This window comes from Cuculus canorus, chromosome 2 (assembly GCF_017976375.1).
Source record: "Cuculus canorus isolate bCucCan1 chromosome 2, bCucCan1.pri, whole genome shotgun sequence".
NCBI classification, from domain to species: Eukaryota; Metazoa; Chordata; class Aves; order Cuculiformes; family Cuculidae; genus Cuculus; species Cuculus canorus.
In genome coordinates this window covers 158019689-158033228 of record NC_071402.1, presented here as the reverse complement: position 1 = coordinate 158033228, position 13540 = coordinate 158019689, and the positions used below count along the sequence as shown (strand labels likewise).

At 42.3% G+C, this 13540-nt stretch overlaps 1 protein-coding gene across 13 annotated transcripts in view; it reads left to right on the top strand.

The window, feature by feature from the left end:
* Nucleotides 1-13540, top strand: part of OBSCN (obscurin, cytoskeletal calmodulin and titin-interacting RhoGEF) — a 201046-nt gene that overhangs the window by 100030 nt on the left and 87476 nt on the right. For 6 of the 13 annotated variants that reach the window (XM_054057959.1, XM_054057967.1, XM_054057966.1 and 3 more), the window contains 11 exons: nucleotides 599-865; nucleotides 1897-2163; nucleotides 2805-3071; nucleotides 4259-4525; nucleotides 5711-5983; nucleotides 6925-7191; nucleotides 7903-8169; nucleotides 9178-9444; nucleotides 10008-10277; nucleotides 11104-11370; nucleotides 12233-12499. In XM_054057959.1, the coding sequence (XP_053913934.1) occupies nucleotides 599-865; nucleotides 1897-2163; nucleotides 2805-3071; nucleotides 4259-4525; nucleotides 5711-5983; nucleotides 6925-7191; nucleotides 7903-8169; nucleotides 9178-9444; nucleotides 10008-10277; nucleotides 11104-11370; nucleotides 12233-12499 (2946 nt within the window). The remainder of the gene's footprint in view (nucleotides 1-598; nucleotides 866-1896; nucleotides 2164-2804; nucleotides 3072-4258; nucleotides 4526-5710; nucleotides 5984-6924; nucleotides 7192-7902; nucleotides 8170-9177; nucleotides 9445-10007; nucleotides 10278-11103; nucleotides 11371-12232; nucleotides 12500-13540) is intronic. The other 7 variants (XM_054057971.1, XM_054057960.1, XM_054057961.1 and 4 more) reach the window with 6 other exon arrangements.

The following is a 13540-nucleotide window of genomic DNA, read 5'->3' as shown; positions in this document are numbered from 1 at the left end:
CCCTGGAGTAAGCAGGAACATTTTCAACTTGATCAGGTTGCTCAGAGCCCCACCCAACCTGACCTTGAACGCTTCCAAGGACGAGGCATCCACCACCCCTCTGAACAACCTGTGGCAGTGTTTCACCACCTTCAGTGTAGAGAAAAGATCTTCTTAATATCTAGTTTTCCTGAAACGGGAATAATAGTACAGAACTAAAGGCATTTGTCAGGATAATTGTAATCTCTCCTGCAAGTGGCCTGCCGTAAGGGGAAATTTGAACTCTCACAAATCCCTACTGAGTTTCAGAATCTCTCCTCTGTGATCAAGGCAACCTGTTGGCTACTGTTATAGCAGGAAAGATCTACCATTTTCAGATCATAAATTAGATGAAGCTTGCATATAGCAATCAGCAAATGTAACTTCTTGAAATTGGTTTCTTCTTGTTCTGCAGATATTCCTTATACCTCTCTGGGGAAATAGCCTTGTACTTTCATTCTAGACCATTGAGATTTAGAGACATCTGCAAAAAGCTGTTCTGTTGCTTTCATTTTCTTTCTACTCTCTCTTTCCCAAATCCCAATTGCAGTATGTTCCAAGTTATATTTCTATTTTATAGCCTTACCAGCACTTTTTAAACAAGAGCTTCAGAATACCGAGGCAGAAGAAGGTGGTAGAGTGACACTGAGGTGTGAGCTTACCAAAGCAAATGCTCCAGTAGAGTGGAGGAAAGGAGATACCACTCTCTACCCTGGTTTGAAATATGAGATGAAGCAGCAGGGCTCCACTGCTGAATTGATCATTTATGACTTAGAAGTGGATGATTCAGGAAAGTACACCTGCGACTCTGGACATCAGCAGACAACAGCTGTGGTAACCGTACATGGTAGGCTGACTATCGACGCTAGACTCAATAGAGCTGAAGTGAAAGGAGTATCTGTCAGCGTTCCCTACAGATATTTATTTTGCTGCTGGTTCATGCCACCATACATATCCTACTTAAGCATCGTGCATGGTCCAGTTAGAGAGGTTCTGCTTGCAGTACCTGGTGTGATTAATGAGCATTAAAGCAATAAAATGGTTTTATGGTGTCAAAATATGATGAACTCTCCTGCCCTCTAAGTGCAGGGTGTGCGACTGCTTATGAGAATTGATAACAGAATATTATCCAGGCAGGCTCATGGTTATTTTGGGTTTTTGATTGCTTCAGTAGGCAAAAAGGATGCCTGATTTGGCATAACATCCAACTGGGATGATAAGAGATGTGATAATTGAGGGAGAAAGGATTTCTATGACATGAATATGCTGTATTATTACTTGAGGATTTGAGTCTTGAGTATAAACTTGGAGTGCAAACAAGTGCATCCACGTCTGTTTTCCCCCACCCCTTCTACCATCCAGAGCAAGACCTTGCCTGAAATCTGAATTTCCTCTTCCATTTGTCACTTTATTTTCATCTCTTACTGTACTGTCTCTTCTTGCATTTCAAATGCTAACTTGATCTTTTATATGTTGATAGAAGCTTTATTTGGGCGGAAAATGGACTTTGCTTAGTATTGCAAACTTGCAGACCTGTATTAAGGAACAGGGGTCCATGTAAGAGGAAACGTCCCAGTGATCTTTGACTGAAGCATCCGTTAGTTGGCACAGAGGCAATTCTGTAGGAATGTCTGATTACTTCAGATCACAAACCAGGCCTTTCTATGGATCACTCTCTAAGATCTGATCTTTCCTAACTTCACCATCTGTCCAGCTCTAGGTTCATGTAATGGTTGAAGAACGTTGCTACCAAAACAGACAGCTGCAGCCCAAAGGTTATGGACTCATTAGCATAGGACATTTCTAAAGAATGATGGTAGGCTTAGGTCCCTTCCATACTAAAACACTCTTAAAACACTTCCCTCTCAAATTTTGCAGCACTGCCTGTCACATTTAAGCGGCCCCTAGAGAATAAGGAATCAGAGGAAGGAAGTACAGCTGCTTTCTGCTGTGAGCTGTCAAAACCCAACACTGCAGTGGAATGGAGGAAAGGAGGAGTGGGGCTGCAGCCCAGCCAGAAATACGAGATAAGGCAGAGAGAATGCCTGGTAGAGCTCTTAATACATAATCTCAAATTAGAAGATACAGGAGAATACAGCTGTGACACTGGGGATCAGGAAACCAAAGCATCTTTAACTGTGAAAGGTAGGTGGTGTGAGCTGACTCCTAAAGGAATAGATTCCATCCAACGTGCAAAGCAGCAGTTTGAATGTGACTATTTAGAAACACTCTTTCATTTCCCCTGTAAATATTTTCCTTTTCATCTGGTATACTAGGATTTTTTAAAATTTTATTTTATTTTATTTTTTTCTATGAGAATGGAAGAGGATAATACTTGGTTTGATTCTTGGGTTCTAAGAAGAAATGTTTTCTAGTTTTATGGCCAGGGAGAAATTAAGGGAAGAGCAACACTTTAACATAACATCCTGGAAGAACACTGACAATGACCTTCCTCATCTGTCAAGATCATGGAGTTTCAATCTTATTTACTCTGGAGATCTTTGTTAGAACATCAGAAGAATAAAATCATTCAAAGAATTCAATGCTGGGATGGATTTGAGTCAAGAAATAAAGGAAATAAATGTTTTAAGTACCAATAGCTGCTCCTGATGCAGCCAGATCTCCTAGTAGCTCCAGGCAAATTAGGAAACATGGATCCTACCTAGGAATACAGCACTTGCAAAACACAATATCTTGTTCTCCAAAGTGTCAGTCTAACTGTGCTAACCAAGACTTGACTCAGGCTTCAATAAAAGCTCCTGTTCCTTCTTTTTTATTCCCTCTAGCTCTACCAGTTCTTTTCAAAAAGGAGCTCAAGGACAAGGAGGTGGAAGAAGGAGCTGCGGTGAAATTCCAGTGTGAGCTGACAAAGGATAATGCAACAGTGGAGTGGAGGAAAGGCACCATGGAGCTCTTCCCATGCACCAAATATGAAATCAAATTAAGCAGTCACGTAGCTCAACTTGTGATTCATAATGTAGAACCAGAAGATGCCTCTGATTACACTTGTGATACAGGAGACCAGCAGAGCACAGCAGTCCTCAGAGTGAATGGTTAGCATTGCATCAAAATGGAACAGAGGATAAAGGGGATATGTGAAATTGTATGGATGATATTCTGTTATTCATTTGTGATCAAGGCATCTCAAAAGTTAAGATAAAGAGGAAAGCAGGTGCCCAGTCATAAACCAGAATACAGAAAAGCGGATCTCATGGGACAGGGTTTGTAGAATGGCTATTTAACCCTGTAAAGCACAGCTCACAGTGTATGGATTCATTCTTCTGATGTTGATAAAAGCAAGAAACTGCATCATGGTGTTTTGAAATTCTAATAGGTCTTTGGTTTTGGCACTTTGCATTCACTGCTGGTTCAGTGGAATCAATAAGTCATTTACAGACGCATTTAAAAAAATTATTTTCAGTTTCTCTAATACCTTGCCAAGACAATCCTGAGAACAGTGTGTTTAAATGAACCAGGAATAATGTCTGTGATTAATTCATGTCTATGAAATGTTTGTGATTGTCTCAGACTGTTAAGTGCAACTTGTAGCTGTGCTCTAAGCCACAACCCTTCAAACTACATCCTCTTGGCTGAACCTGACCCACAATGCAGCCATTGGGGCCAGGTACGGACTTGCTTTACATGTATCACAATAGGGTTTAGGCAGAAAAAACACAACCACTGAGACTCCTGTTTTCACAATTGCTCATGATGGAAATGCCCTTCTCATTTTCACCAGAGATAAGCTGTTGTCTGAGTTGTTCCATGTCTCGCTTGCATAAATGTAGTCAATTTGTGTATGCGTTGTCTGGAAAGGCTCTCTATTGATGGTCTAGAGTCTCCAAAAAGGTAGCAGAGGAAAGATGTGTTTACACATTTATGACGTTGGAAGTCACAAGTATTTCTACAAAAACGAACAGGTTTACACTAGTTTTAATCAGAAAGTACCAGATTTTGTTTCGTAAAGATCCTTATGTGTGTGGGAGTTTCCAATATCCAGAGCAACTGTATAAAAGGTGTAATGTGGGTGGCTTTATGGGGGGAAATTTCTGATCCTCTCCCTGTCTGGAAATATAGAACATAGGTCTGTTTATAGAGGAAAAAAAGGGTTGTTATCATCATACAACCACTTAATGCAATTTTTTTTCTGCAGCATCAGAACCCAGGTGCCTTGTGCTGAGTTGTCCAGATCTGGCATTTGAGCTAATGAATGGTGCATTAACTGTTTTTCACTTCGCAGCCGTCAAACCTCGGCTGAAGCAGCAGCTGAAGAATGAAGAAGTGGAAGAGGGAGGAACAGCCAGGCTGCGCTGTGAGATTTCCATTAGCAAAGCAGAAGTGGAGTGGAGGAAAGATGGAGTCGTCCTTCATTCAAGCTCAAAGTATGAAATGTGGCAGGACGGCACCCTTCGTGAGCTGCGTATTCATCGCCTGGAGCCTAGCGATGCTGGAGAGTATTCCTGCAAGGCTGGAGATGAGACAAGCTCTGCAAAACTGACCGTGAAAGGCAAGACCTGTTTATCAGGGTGAAGGGGTTTTCACTTTAGGATGCTAAGATATTGCAACGTAACTGTTAATATTATGATAAAAAATTGTGGTAAACACAGAACACAGGAAGGGTATAATAAAAAAAAGTTCGATCAATGAATGCACCGAAGCAAAGACTCACTTGGTGGAGAGGAAAGGACAAGTCAGCTGTAATTTTTTACTTGTGGCATGAAATATTTGCTTGACATCATATGCATGTGAGCGAACAGATGGTCCATCCCCAGCTTCCAGTCACATGGCAGCTGCATCTGGTCTTAATATCATTACAGACAGAGCTTGCTTTCAGGCCGGACCACTAGTGTGGAACAATCACTGCTAGCATCTCTACAGGCTACCAGATATTATAGATACTTAGTACGCTATGCCCTGCTGCACCCTTTTTTTGTGCAGATGGTGACCTCAGTTGTATGAATATGTACTGTGTTTGCTCAGATGAGACCACACTGCTTCTCCTTTGGTATTCTCCAGCAGAATTAGGGTCCACATTGCTTTTGCTTGCTGAAGGCTGTCTGAATGATCTTTGCGCAAGTCCGTGGGTGCCTGGCTGTCGTAGAAGCAGGTTTCAGGCAACAGAAGCACAGATTCCCTGTGCTCACACTAATCCACCAAGTCCTACTGAAAGCACAGTGCCAGCCAGTTTGAAGTGCCAGCACAGAAGATACGTAATTCTGTGTGCAAAATGACAGCAGAGGGGTCAGGCTTTAATATTATTCTATGAAGATACCTAAGTATAAATGTAGTAAGTTTAAATCCCGAATTTAGCATCTAGCATGCAAACCTCATTCACCCATTTGCATCAAATATGTAATAAAAAAAAACATTATTCAACCTATCTCTGAGAAAGGGCAAGGAATAAAACTACTAACTGAAAGATAGTGGTCAGGTTATCAAGTACACGGGAAGTAGTGAACCACCAGTGTTTGAAATGTGATTTAAGAAGCTGTGATATCTCTATCCTTGGAGGTATTTAATGCTCAGACGGGCAAGGCACCGAACAACCTAATGTAAGCTGGTCCTGCTTAGAGAACTTGTTGGACCAGATGACCTCCAGAAGTCCACTCCAACCTATTATATTGTTTGATGTTTGTATGATTTGAAGCATTTTTTCCCTTTCATGGCTTGACTACTGCTGGACTGTTCGCAGAGCCTGATGTGACCATCGTGAGTGGCCTAAAGGACATGGTGGTGTTTGAAGGAGATGATGTCACATTTCGATGCCAGGTTTCTCACGAGAATGCAAGGGATATTGAATGGAAGCTACAGGATGTTGCTCTGCAAAATAATGAAATGAATGAGATTTCAGTGGAAAAAGGAAGGATTCACACCCTAACATTAAGAAAGGTGACTGAGCAGGACATTGGTACCATCAGTTTCCGAGTGGGACCCCACACATCAACGGCAGAACTCACAGTGAAAGGTAAGGGTGATGTGGAAAAGAACGGGATAGGTGAGAACAGATGATATTTTCATTTTACTAGTAGTAGACTCAAGGCCTAACACTCCTTGTTAGCTCATGGTAGTAGAGTGCATGTTCTTCAGAGCTTATGCAGTGTACTGGTCTGCTTGTCACCTTGCTTGTCACCATGGATAGACAGTGGAAATGTCACCATGGTCCTGAAGCTAACTAATTTGTAGGTAAAAGACTGGGTTTGCTCGAGTAGGCAGATTGACAAATCTGTAATTTTCATTGCTTTTTCTTTCCCTTTACTTTTTCTCTTCTTTGGAGATTTTCCTTCCCTAGACACTGTTTTGAAGAAATTCACGAACATCCTTCTCTTTCCCTCTTTGAAACTGTTGGTCTGGGTAAAGTCCCCATCACATCTGAACCAGTTGAAACATCTGTAAAGTTTCTGATTAGCACTTCAAGAAGTATTTGTGGGGTGTCCTCAAAATCCATTCACTTGATTTAACCCTCCAATATGCAATACAAAAGTTAAAGTATTTAAAGATGGAGTTAAAGTATTTAAATATTTAAAGATCTTAAAGAGGGGCTCATGATCAGAGACTGAGGGATAGGACAAGAGGTAACAGATTTAAGCTGAAAAAAGGGAGATTTGAATTAGATTTTAGGACTAATTTTTTCACCACAAGGATGGTGAGGCTCATGGACACCCCCTTCCTGGAGGTGTTCAAGGCCAGGCTGGATGAGGCTTTGAGCAGCCTGATCCACTGGAAGGTGTCCCTGTCGACGGGACATGGCCCGTGGTTGGAACTGGATGGTCTTTAAGGTTTCTTCCAACGTAAGGTTTCTATGATTCTATGATTTTTTAACACTTAACTGTTCAACTGTTTCTTTATTACTGCAAGGAAACAAGATAAAGGTGACTGTAAATGGCTTTGCTGTGTTCGTAATTTCAGTGCCACCTCCAGTCTTTAAAGAGAAACTACAGAGCACAGAAGTGCAGGAAGAAGAGACAGCCATCCTCCGCTGCGAGGTGTCCCAGCCTAATGTTGCAGTGGAGTGGAAGAAGGGCACCCAGGTGATTTCCCCAAGCTCCAAGTATGAAATCAGGCAGGAGGGAACAATCCATATTTTGAAGATTCATAACTTAAAACCAGAAGACTGTGGCAAATACACCTGTGATAATGGAAACGAAAAAACAACAGCCACTTTAACTGTTAAAGGTAGGTTGTTTAGGTTTTTTTCCTTTCTAAGGTGAGAAATTTGTTCTGCTTCCTTGGCTTAGCACTAGGTAAAGGGTGTTATCTACTCTCTTTGACTTTAGATGTACTTTACTGTCATAAGGCAACTAAGTCCTTTTCCTTTCAGAAGTGATGTTAAGTCTTGTGGTGTCCTGAGCAACGAACATAGAGGGACAGAAGGGTAATAACTTCTTCCACAATCCTAGACACAAGGGCCTCTTTCTGGTCACTCAGAAAACCAAGGTTGAAATTAAAATTAGAATGAGGCCACTTTTGGTGCTTAACTATCCTTTGAGATGTCGTTCCACCTGAGAAGATAGTCCTCAAGAGTCAAGGTGCCCAAATTTACCTCAGTGCTCACATTCAGCTGAATAGCAAGTCATCCAAGTATTTCTGGGGCCCAGGGTCTTAAAAATTGGTGAAATGTGCCAATATGTCCAGTTTTAAATCTACTCTGCTACAAATACGATATTGAGGAGACTTTTTCTGATACACAAGATCAGCTAAAATAAAGGGGAACCAGGAGATTCTTGTAAAGTGTCTTTTGAAATAGCTCTTGAGGGCTCTTCTATGAAGGGCACTCACCTGCCTGCTATCACACTAACGTCAGGATCCAATGATACCAGAATATTTGTATTGCAAGCAGATCCTCTGATGGTGGCTGTCTGTTTGTGTTTCTGTGTGTGGTCCCAGCCACTCCAGCGCTCTTTGAAAAAAAACTCCGAAACCAGGAAGCTGAGGAAGGCTCTACAGTCACCCTTCATGCACAGCTCTCCAAACAAAATGCACCAGTGAGGTGGAAAAAAGGGTCTGTCTTCCTCCAAGCCAGCAACAAATACGAGATGAAGCAGACTGGGTCTGCTGTGGAGCTACTCATCCATGATTTACAGCTGAAGGATGCCGGAGACTACACCTGTGATTCTGGCGATGAGCAGACTACGGCATCCTTGATGGTGAAAGGTGACAAAAGGCTTTCACTTTACTTTTTAGGGAGCTCTAAGTTAGTTCAGGCGTTCTGTATGTAATGTTCAGGGACACCGAGGCAGAGAATATGGTCCTTATCTGTGATGAGGTTTTCTGAATCAACACAGTTTAAAGGAGTAGGTCTGTGCTTCTTCAGACTTTATTTCTCTCTCTTCCTATTTCCTTTGCTGTCTTCTAAGAACCCTAGGTCTGCAGGACTTAGCTCTGCAGTGGGATACTCTCCCTGAAAATGCAATTGTACAAAAGCCGTGACCTCAGCCATTGTCCAGCTGCCCCACAGAATATACCATCCATTTCTATGTAGCCCACAGATACCTTCAGATTTCTCTCCACTTATATGTATCTGCTACACAGTTCCTGTGAATTCACTGTGATTTCTGGAACCTCATCTCTTTCCCTTGTACATACAAATTCTGCTGCTGCTGTGGAGCCACCAAGGTTCTCCTAGGACTTGAGGAGCTAAACTTCTATATGTGACACATCGTAAACCAACCCACCAAATCTTCATCTTGACCCATTGATGATTCACATCAGCGTGGAGACATGCAGCATTCATTCACTCCCTTCTGGGTTAAGTTTTCACACAAACGGCTTTATATAATGAAGTTTCTCCATGCAGCCTTCCAAAACCACAAAAATTTAGATTATTAGGAGTAAAATTTCAGTTGTGGGTTTGGTACACATTTGGAGATACTTGCACTTAGATGCTCAGGAGTCCATATCTGTGACCACTCCTGTGTTAGAAGGAACATATTCCCAGAAAGGCATGGTATGTGCAATGCCCAGGGATTCTTGGGGAGTCTAAAGTGCTTAGTGCTCCTGGAAATTTTAGCATTTCCTGTCATTCCTTGTTCAGATTTTATAGAAACTTTGGAACTGAGTTTGAACCAGATTTGGAATGGCACTGTGGTTTCACTAAATACAAAGGCTGTGACACAGCAAGCAATGAAACATAAATTTCTCCTCTGATTTATCTCCATTTAGCTTTGCCTGTAACCTTCACGCAACCACTCCAGAACCAACAAGCTGAAGAAGGTGGCACCATCACTTTGAGCTGTGAAATCTCAAAATCAAATGCTGCTGTGCAGTGGAAAAAGGCCGGGACAGTGCTGCGACCAAGTGACAAATACAAGATGCGCCAGGCAGGGTCTGTGGCTGAGCTGACGATTCACAACCTGAGCAAAACTGATGCTGGAGAATATGTGTGCGACACAGGGGACCAGCAAACAACCGCAGCTGTGCTTGTGAAAGGTGGGGCTTTGCATGGGGAAGAGATGAGCAGAGCCCGGTACTACGGCAGGGGAACATGACTAAATAATTTGACAGCTAGATATTGTCCTGTTCCCAAACAGAATCATTGGGATTTCAGAGACAAGGGTGGTTTCAGAAGGGTAAGAACAGGTCCAGTTATTCCTATGGAATTAAAAATGGGTCTTTAGTCAGTGGTTCTGTGGTTTCACGTTAATGCCACCTACTAAAATATGTTGACAATGTTTTCATAATACATAGATTGCATTGTAAGTGTGTATTATATACTTATCATACACACAATACAAGATAACATGCATACTTTATAGACCATCATATATATGTGCATACTATATATTCACACGTACATACATTATGCTTCTATAAGAATGTAATACATTGCTACATTCCCATCTAACTCCATTTCCATGTATGCAGTGCTTAGTTTTTTGTGGTTGTTCTTTCAAAGAATATAGTACCACCAAGAAAAGCGTAACAAAGCATAACAAAATGTTTAACCCATCACTTCAAAGTAGATAACAAACTTTGTTGACCTTTCCATAAAGAACAAGAAGCAATCATAGTGGAGGCACTGAAGGATGTCACTTCGTATGAAGGAGAAGACGCAGTTTTTGAATGCAGGCTGTCCTGGGAAACAACTCAGGACACCCAGTGGTTCTTGGGTGACGTTCCCCTGCAATCCAATGAAATGAATGAGATTAGAGTTGAAGGAACACGTCAGACTTTGATCCTGAGGAAGGTGACACTAGAAGACTGTGGGCCCATCAGTTTCAAAGTTGGGCAGCATTCCTCAGCAGCACAACTATCTGTCAAAGGTGAGCAGCTCCTAGAAAAAGGAACTGAGGAGGTACTATTAAGCATTGTCAATATTTCTCTAGCTTCTGGAGAGGCTAATTTGGGAGGAGGAGTCTCTGAAATCATGGGAAATTTGGCTAATCTAATTTAGACATTTAAGAAATATCCACATCTGAGCTAGTCATGTCAATCCTTTTTTATAATCCATGAAATAAAGCAGACATCCTTGGAAGACCATCCGACTTATCCTGAAACAAGAAGCTAAAATATGTCAGAATCAATGCTGAGGAATGTCAAGAACATTCTCTGAATTAATCTCCTACTTATGTTGCACTTAGATCATATTTACTCCCCAACGCATCCAAAAACTCAGAAAAATCTTTCATTACGTTGATTTTGAAAAATCATAGAATAATAGAATAGTTTGGCTTGGAAGGGACCTTAAAGATCATCCATTTCCAGGCCCCTGCCATGGGCAGGGACATCCCACTAGATCAGGCTGCCCAAGGTCCCACCCAACCTGGCCTTAATAGGTCATGTCAATACCTTATCTTGTTTGTTCCTCTTTGATCTGGTTCACAATGTTACTATAGCACCCAGTTCCATGCACTGGAACAGGCTACCTGGAGCAGTTGTGGAATGTCCTTCTCTGAAGGTATCCAAAACCCACCTGGATGCATTCCTATGCAGCCTGCTATAGATTAACCTGCGAGATGGACTGGATGATCTCCAGACATCCCTTCTAGCCTCTGCCATTCTGTGATTCTGTAATGTCTAACACAGTTCTGATGGGGAACAATGCTGGATCAGATGATTCCAGCACTGTTGGTACCCTCTTCCCCACAGTTGCTCCAGTCACTTTTGTGAAAGCGCTTCACAACATGGAGCTACAGGAGGGTGGTACAGCTCACCTTTCCTGTGAAGTCTCCAAACCTGATGTCCCAGTGGAATGGAAGAAGGGCACGTCCATTATCCGCTCAAGCCAGAAGTGCACCATTAAGCAGGAGGGGAAAGTGCACACACTGGTCATTCATGATTTGAACCGTGCAGACTCAGGGGACTATAGCTGTCATACAGCTGATGGGAAGACCGCTGCCAAACTAGAGGTTAAAGGTATGCTTTCCTCTTTGCTCAGTAGTGGTGAGAGGTGCACATGTCAAGTTTTGGAGCTCTGTAGTAGCAGACAGACATCAAGGTAGGGGAGCAAGCACAGCAGAGGCCACAAAGTTTGATAGGGGACCGGAGATGTATGAGGAGAGGCAAAGCAGCTGGGTTTGTTCAGCCTGTGGAAGAAAAAGTTGAGGAGGGACCTCACTGCTGTCTACAGCCTCCTAAGAGGGGTCTATAGAGGAGAGACAGACTTTCCTTGGGGTACTCAGTAAACAGATAAGAGGTCACAAGTGCAAGCTGCAGCAAGAGAAGTTCAGATTAGGAAACAAAACCCAGCTTTTCATAATGAAGAGGTAGTAAAACACTGGAACTGGGACCCAGAGGGGTTGAAAAATCTCCATCCGTGGAGGACTTCCAGAGGTGCCTTCAGTCTTAATTATTTTGTAGTTGAATGCCTGGCTGCATGATCTGAAGCCTCAGCTCTGCAAGTATTCTTTGAGTGATTTTTATCCTGTTCTGTGGTTTTATTTTGGGGATGAAAAACCACCTGGGCTTCAAAACCTATTACTGACATTAGCCTGGAATTCATTGTGAAAAGAAGTCTAGGATATGAAAAGAGAAATACAGCTCCTGTAGAACTGAATTTTTTTTCTGCTGGTTAAATCTTCTCAGTCCTCCTCCTCTGTCTGGCTTATACCTAGGCATCTCTGTCCCTGGCAGCTCTTCTTAGGTAAACACAGCCAGAACAGTGCATGAACTTCATGAACGGCATTATCAGTACCTTAAAAATAAAACATTCCTCCATTTTCTATTTTTGCTTCACCCTTTTTTTTTTTTAAATCTTTTCACCATTCCCCCTTTCAAGCCCAGCCGGTGTTTTTCAAACACCGTCTGAAAAACGAGGAGGTGGAGGAAGGGTGTACAGCCATACTGTACTGTGAGCTGACGAAACCCAATGGAACTGTGGAGTGGAGGAAAGGAGAAACAGTCCTGCAGACAAGTGACAAGTATGAGATCCGGCAAGAGGGGACTCGTGCTGAACTCTTAATCTACGATGCTGAGGCTCAGGATGCTGGTGATTATACATGCAGCTTGGGGGATCAGAAAACCACTGCATCATTGAAAGTCAAAGGTAGGAGAAACCTTGCTTGAAGGCAGAGAAGTTACAGCTCTTGGTGTCCTCCATAGGGTTGATATGGAAGTTTGATCACTGAATTATGATTAACACTCTGTATCTGTGAATTACAACAGAAGGAAAGGGTTTGATCTGCAATTCGTTCTTCAAAGAAGAATTTAGTGCCTTTCAAACCCAATTATTCTGTAGTTGCAATTTAGATCTTACTGCGAGAGCTAAGAGCAAAACTGCAGCTGCTGCTACAGAAGGATATGTACAAGACAAGTCAGAGAACTTTCTTGCTACCTCATAATAAGAGATTGGAGTATTTCACCATATCTGGGAAAGCTCCATTTTAAACTGAGCCATGGTACCTCTATGTGCTTGAGCAGCCCAAGAATTGTGGTTCTTTGCCTTTTCCCAGTGGCTACATTTTTTTTTATTTTATAGAATCATAGAATGATTTGGGTTGGAGGGCACCTTAAAGATCACTGAGTTCCAATTCCCCTGCCATGGGCAGGGACACCTTCCACCGGATCAGGTTGCTCAAAGTTTCATCCAACCTGGCCTTGAACATCTCCAGGGATGGGGTATCCACGACTTCTCTGGGAAACCTCTGCCAGTACCTCACCAACCTCACAGTAAAAAATTTCATCCTGATATCCAATCTGTATCTCCCCTCTTTTAGCTTAAAACTGTTGTCACCCCATCCTATCCCTGCACTGCCTTATAATGAGCCCCTCCCCATCTTTCCTACAGGCCCCCTTTAAGTACTGGAAGGAGTTTATAGTTCTATTAATTAAAACTTTATAGTTCTATTAATTTTATACTGAATGCTGTGCCTTTTGACTTGGGCAGCAAGATCATGCTTTTAGATCCCGAGTTTATCTTCCTTAACCTGCTCAGAGTGTGTGCAATTAAATGTCCAAATGTTGTGACTGGTATTGTTGTGCCTCTAGCTGCTTACACTGCAAATTGGGAGTTTGCCCACATGAAGAAGTCATGTGACCTATGAAAATCCTTTATGGGGCATCACTGGACATCCTTACAGTATCAGAG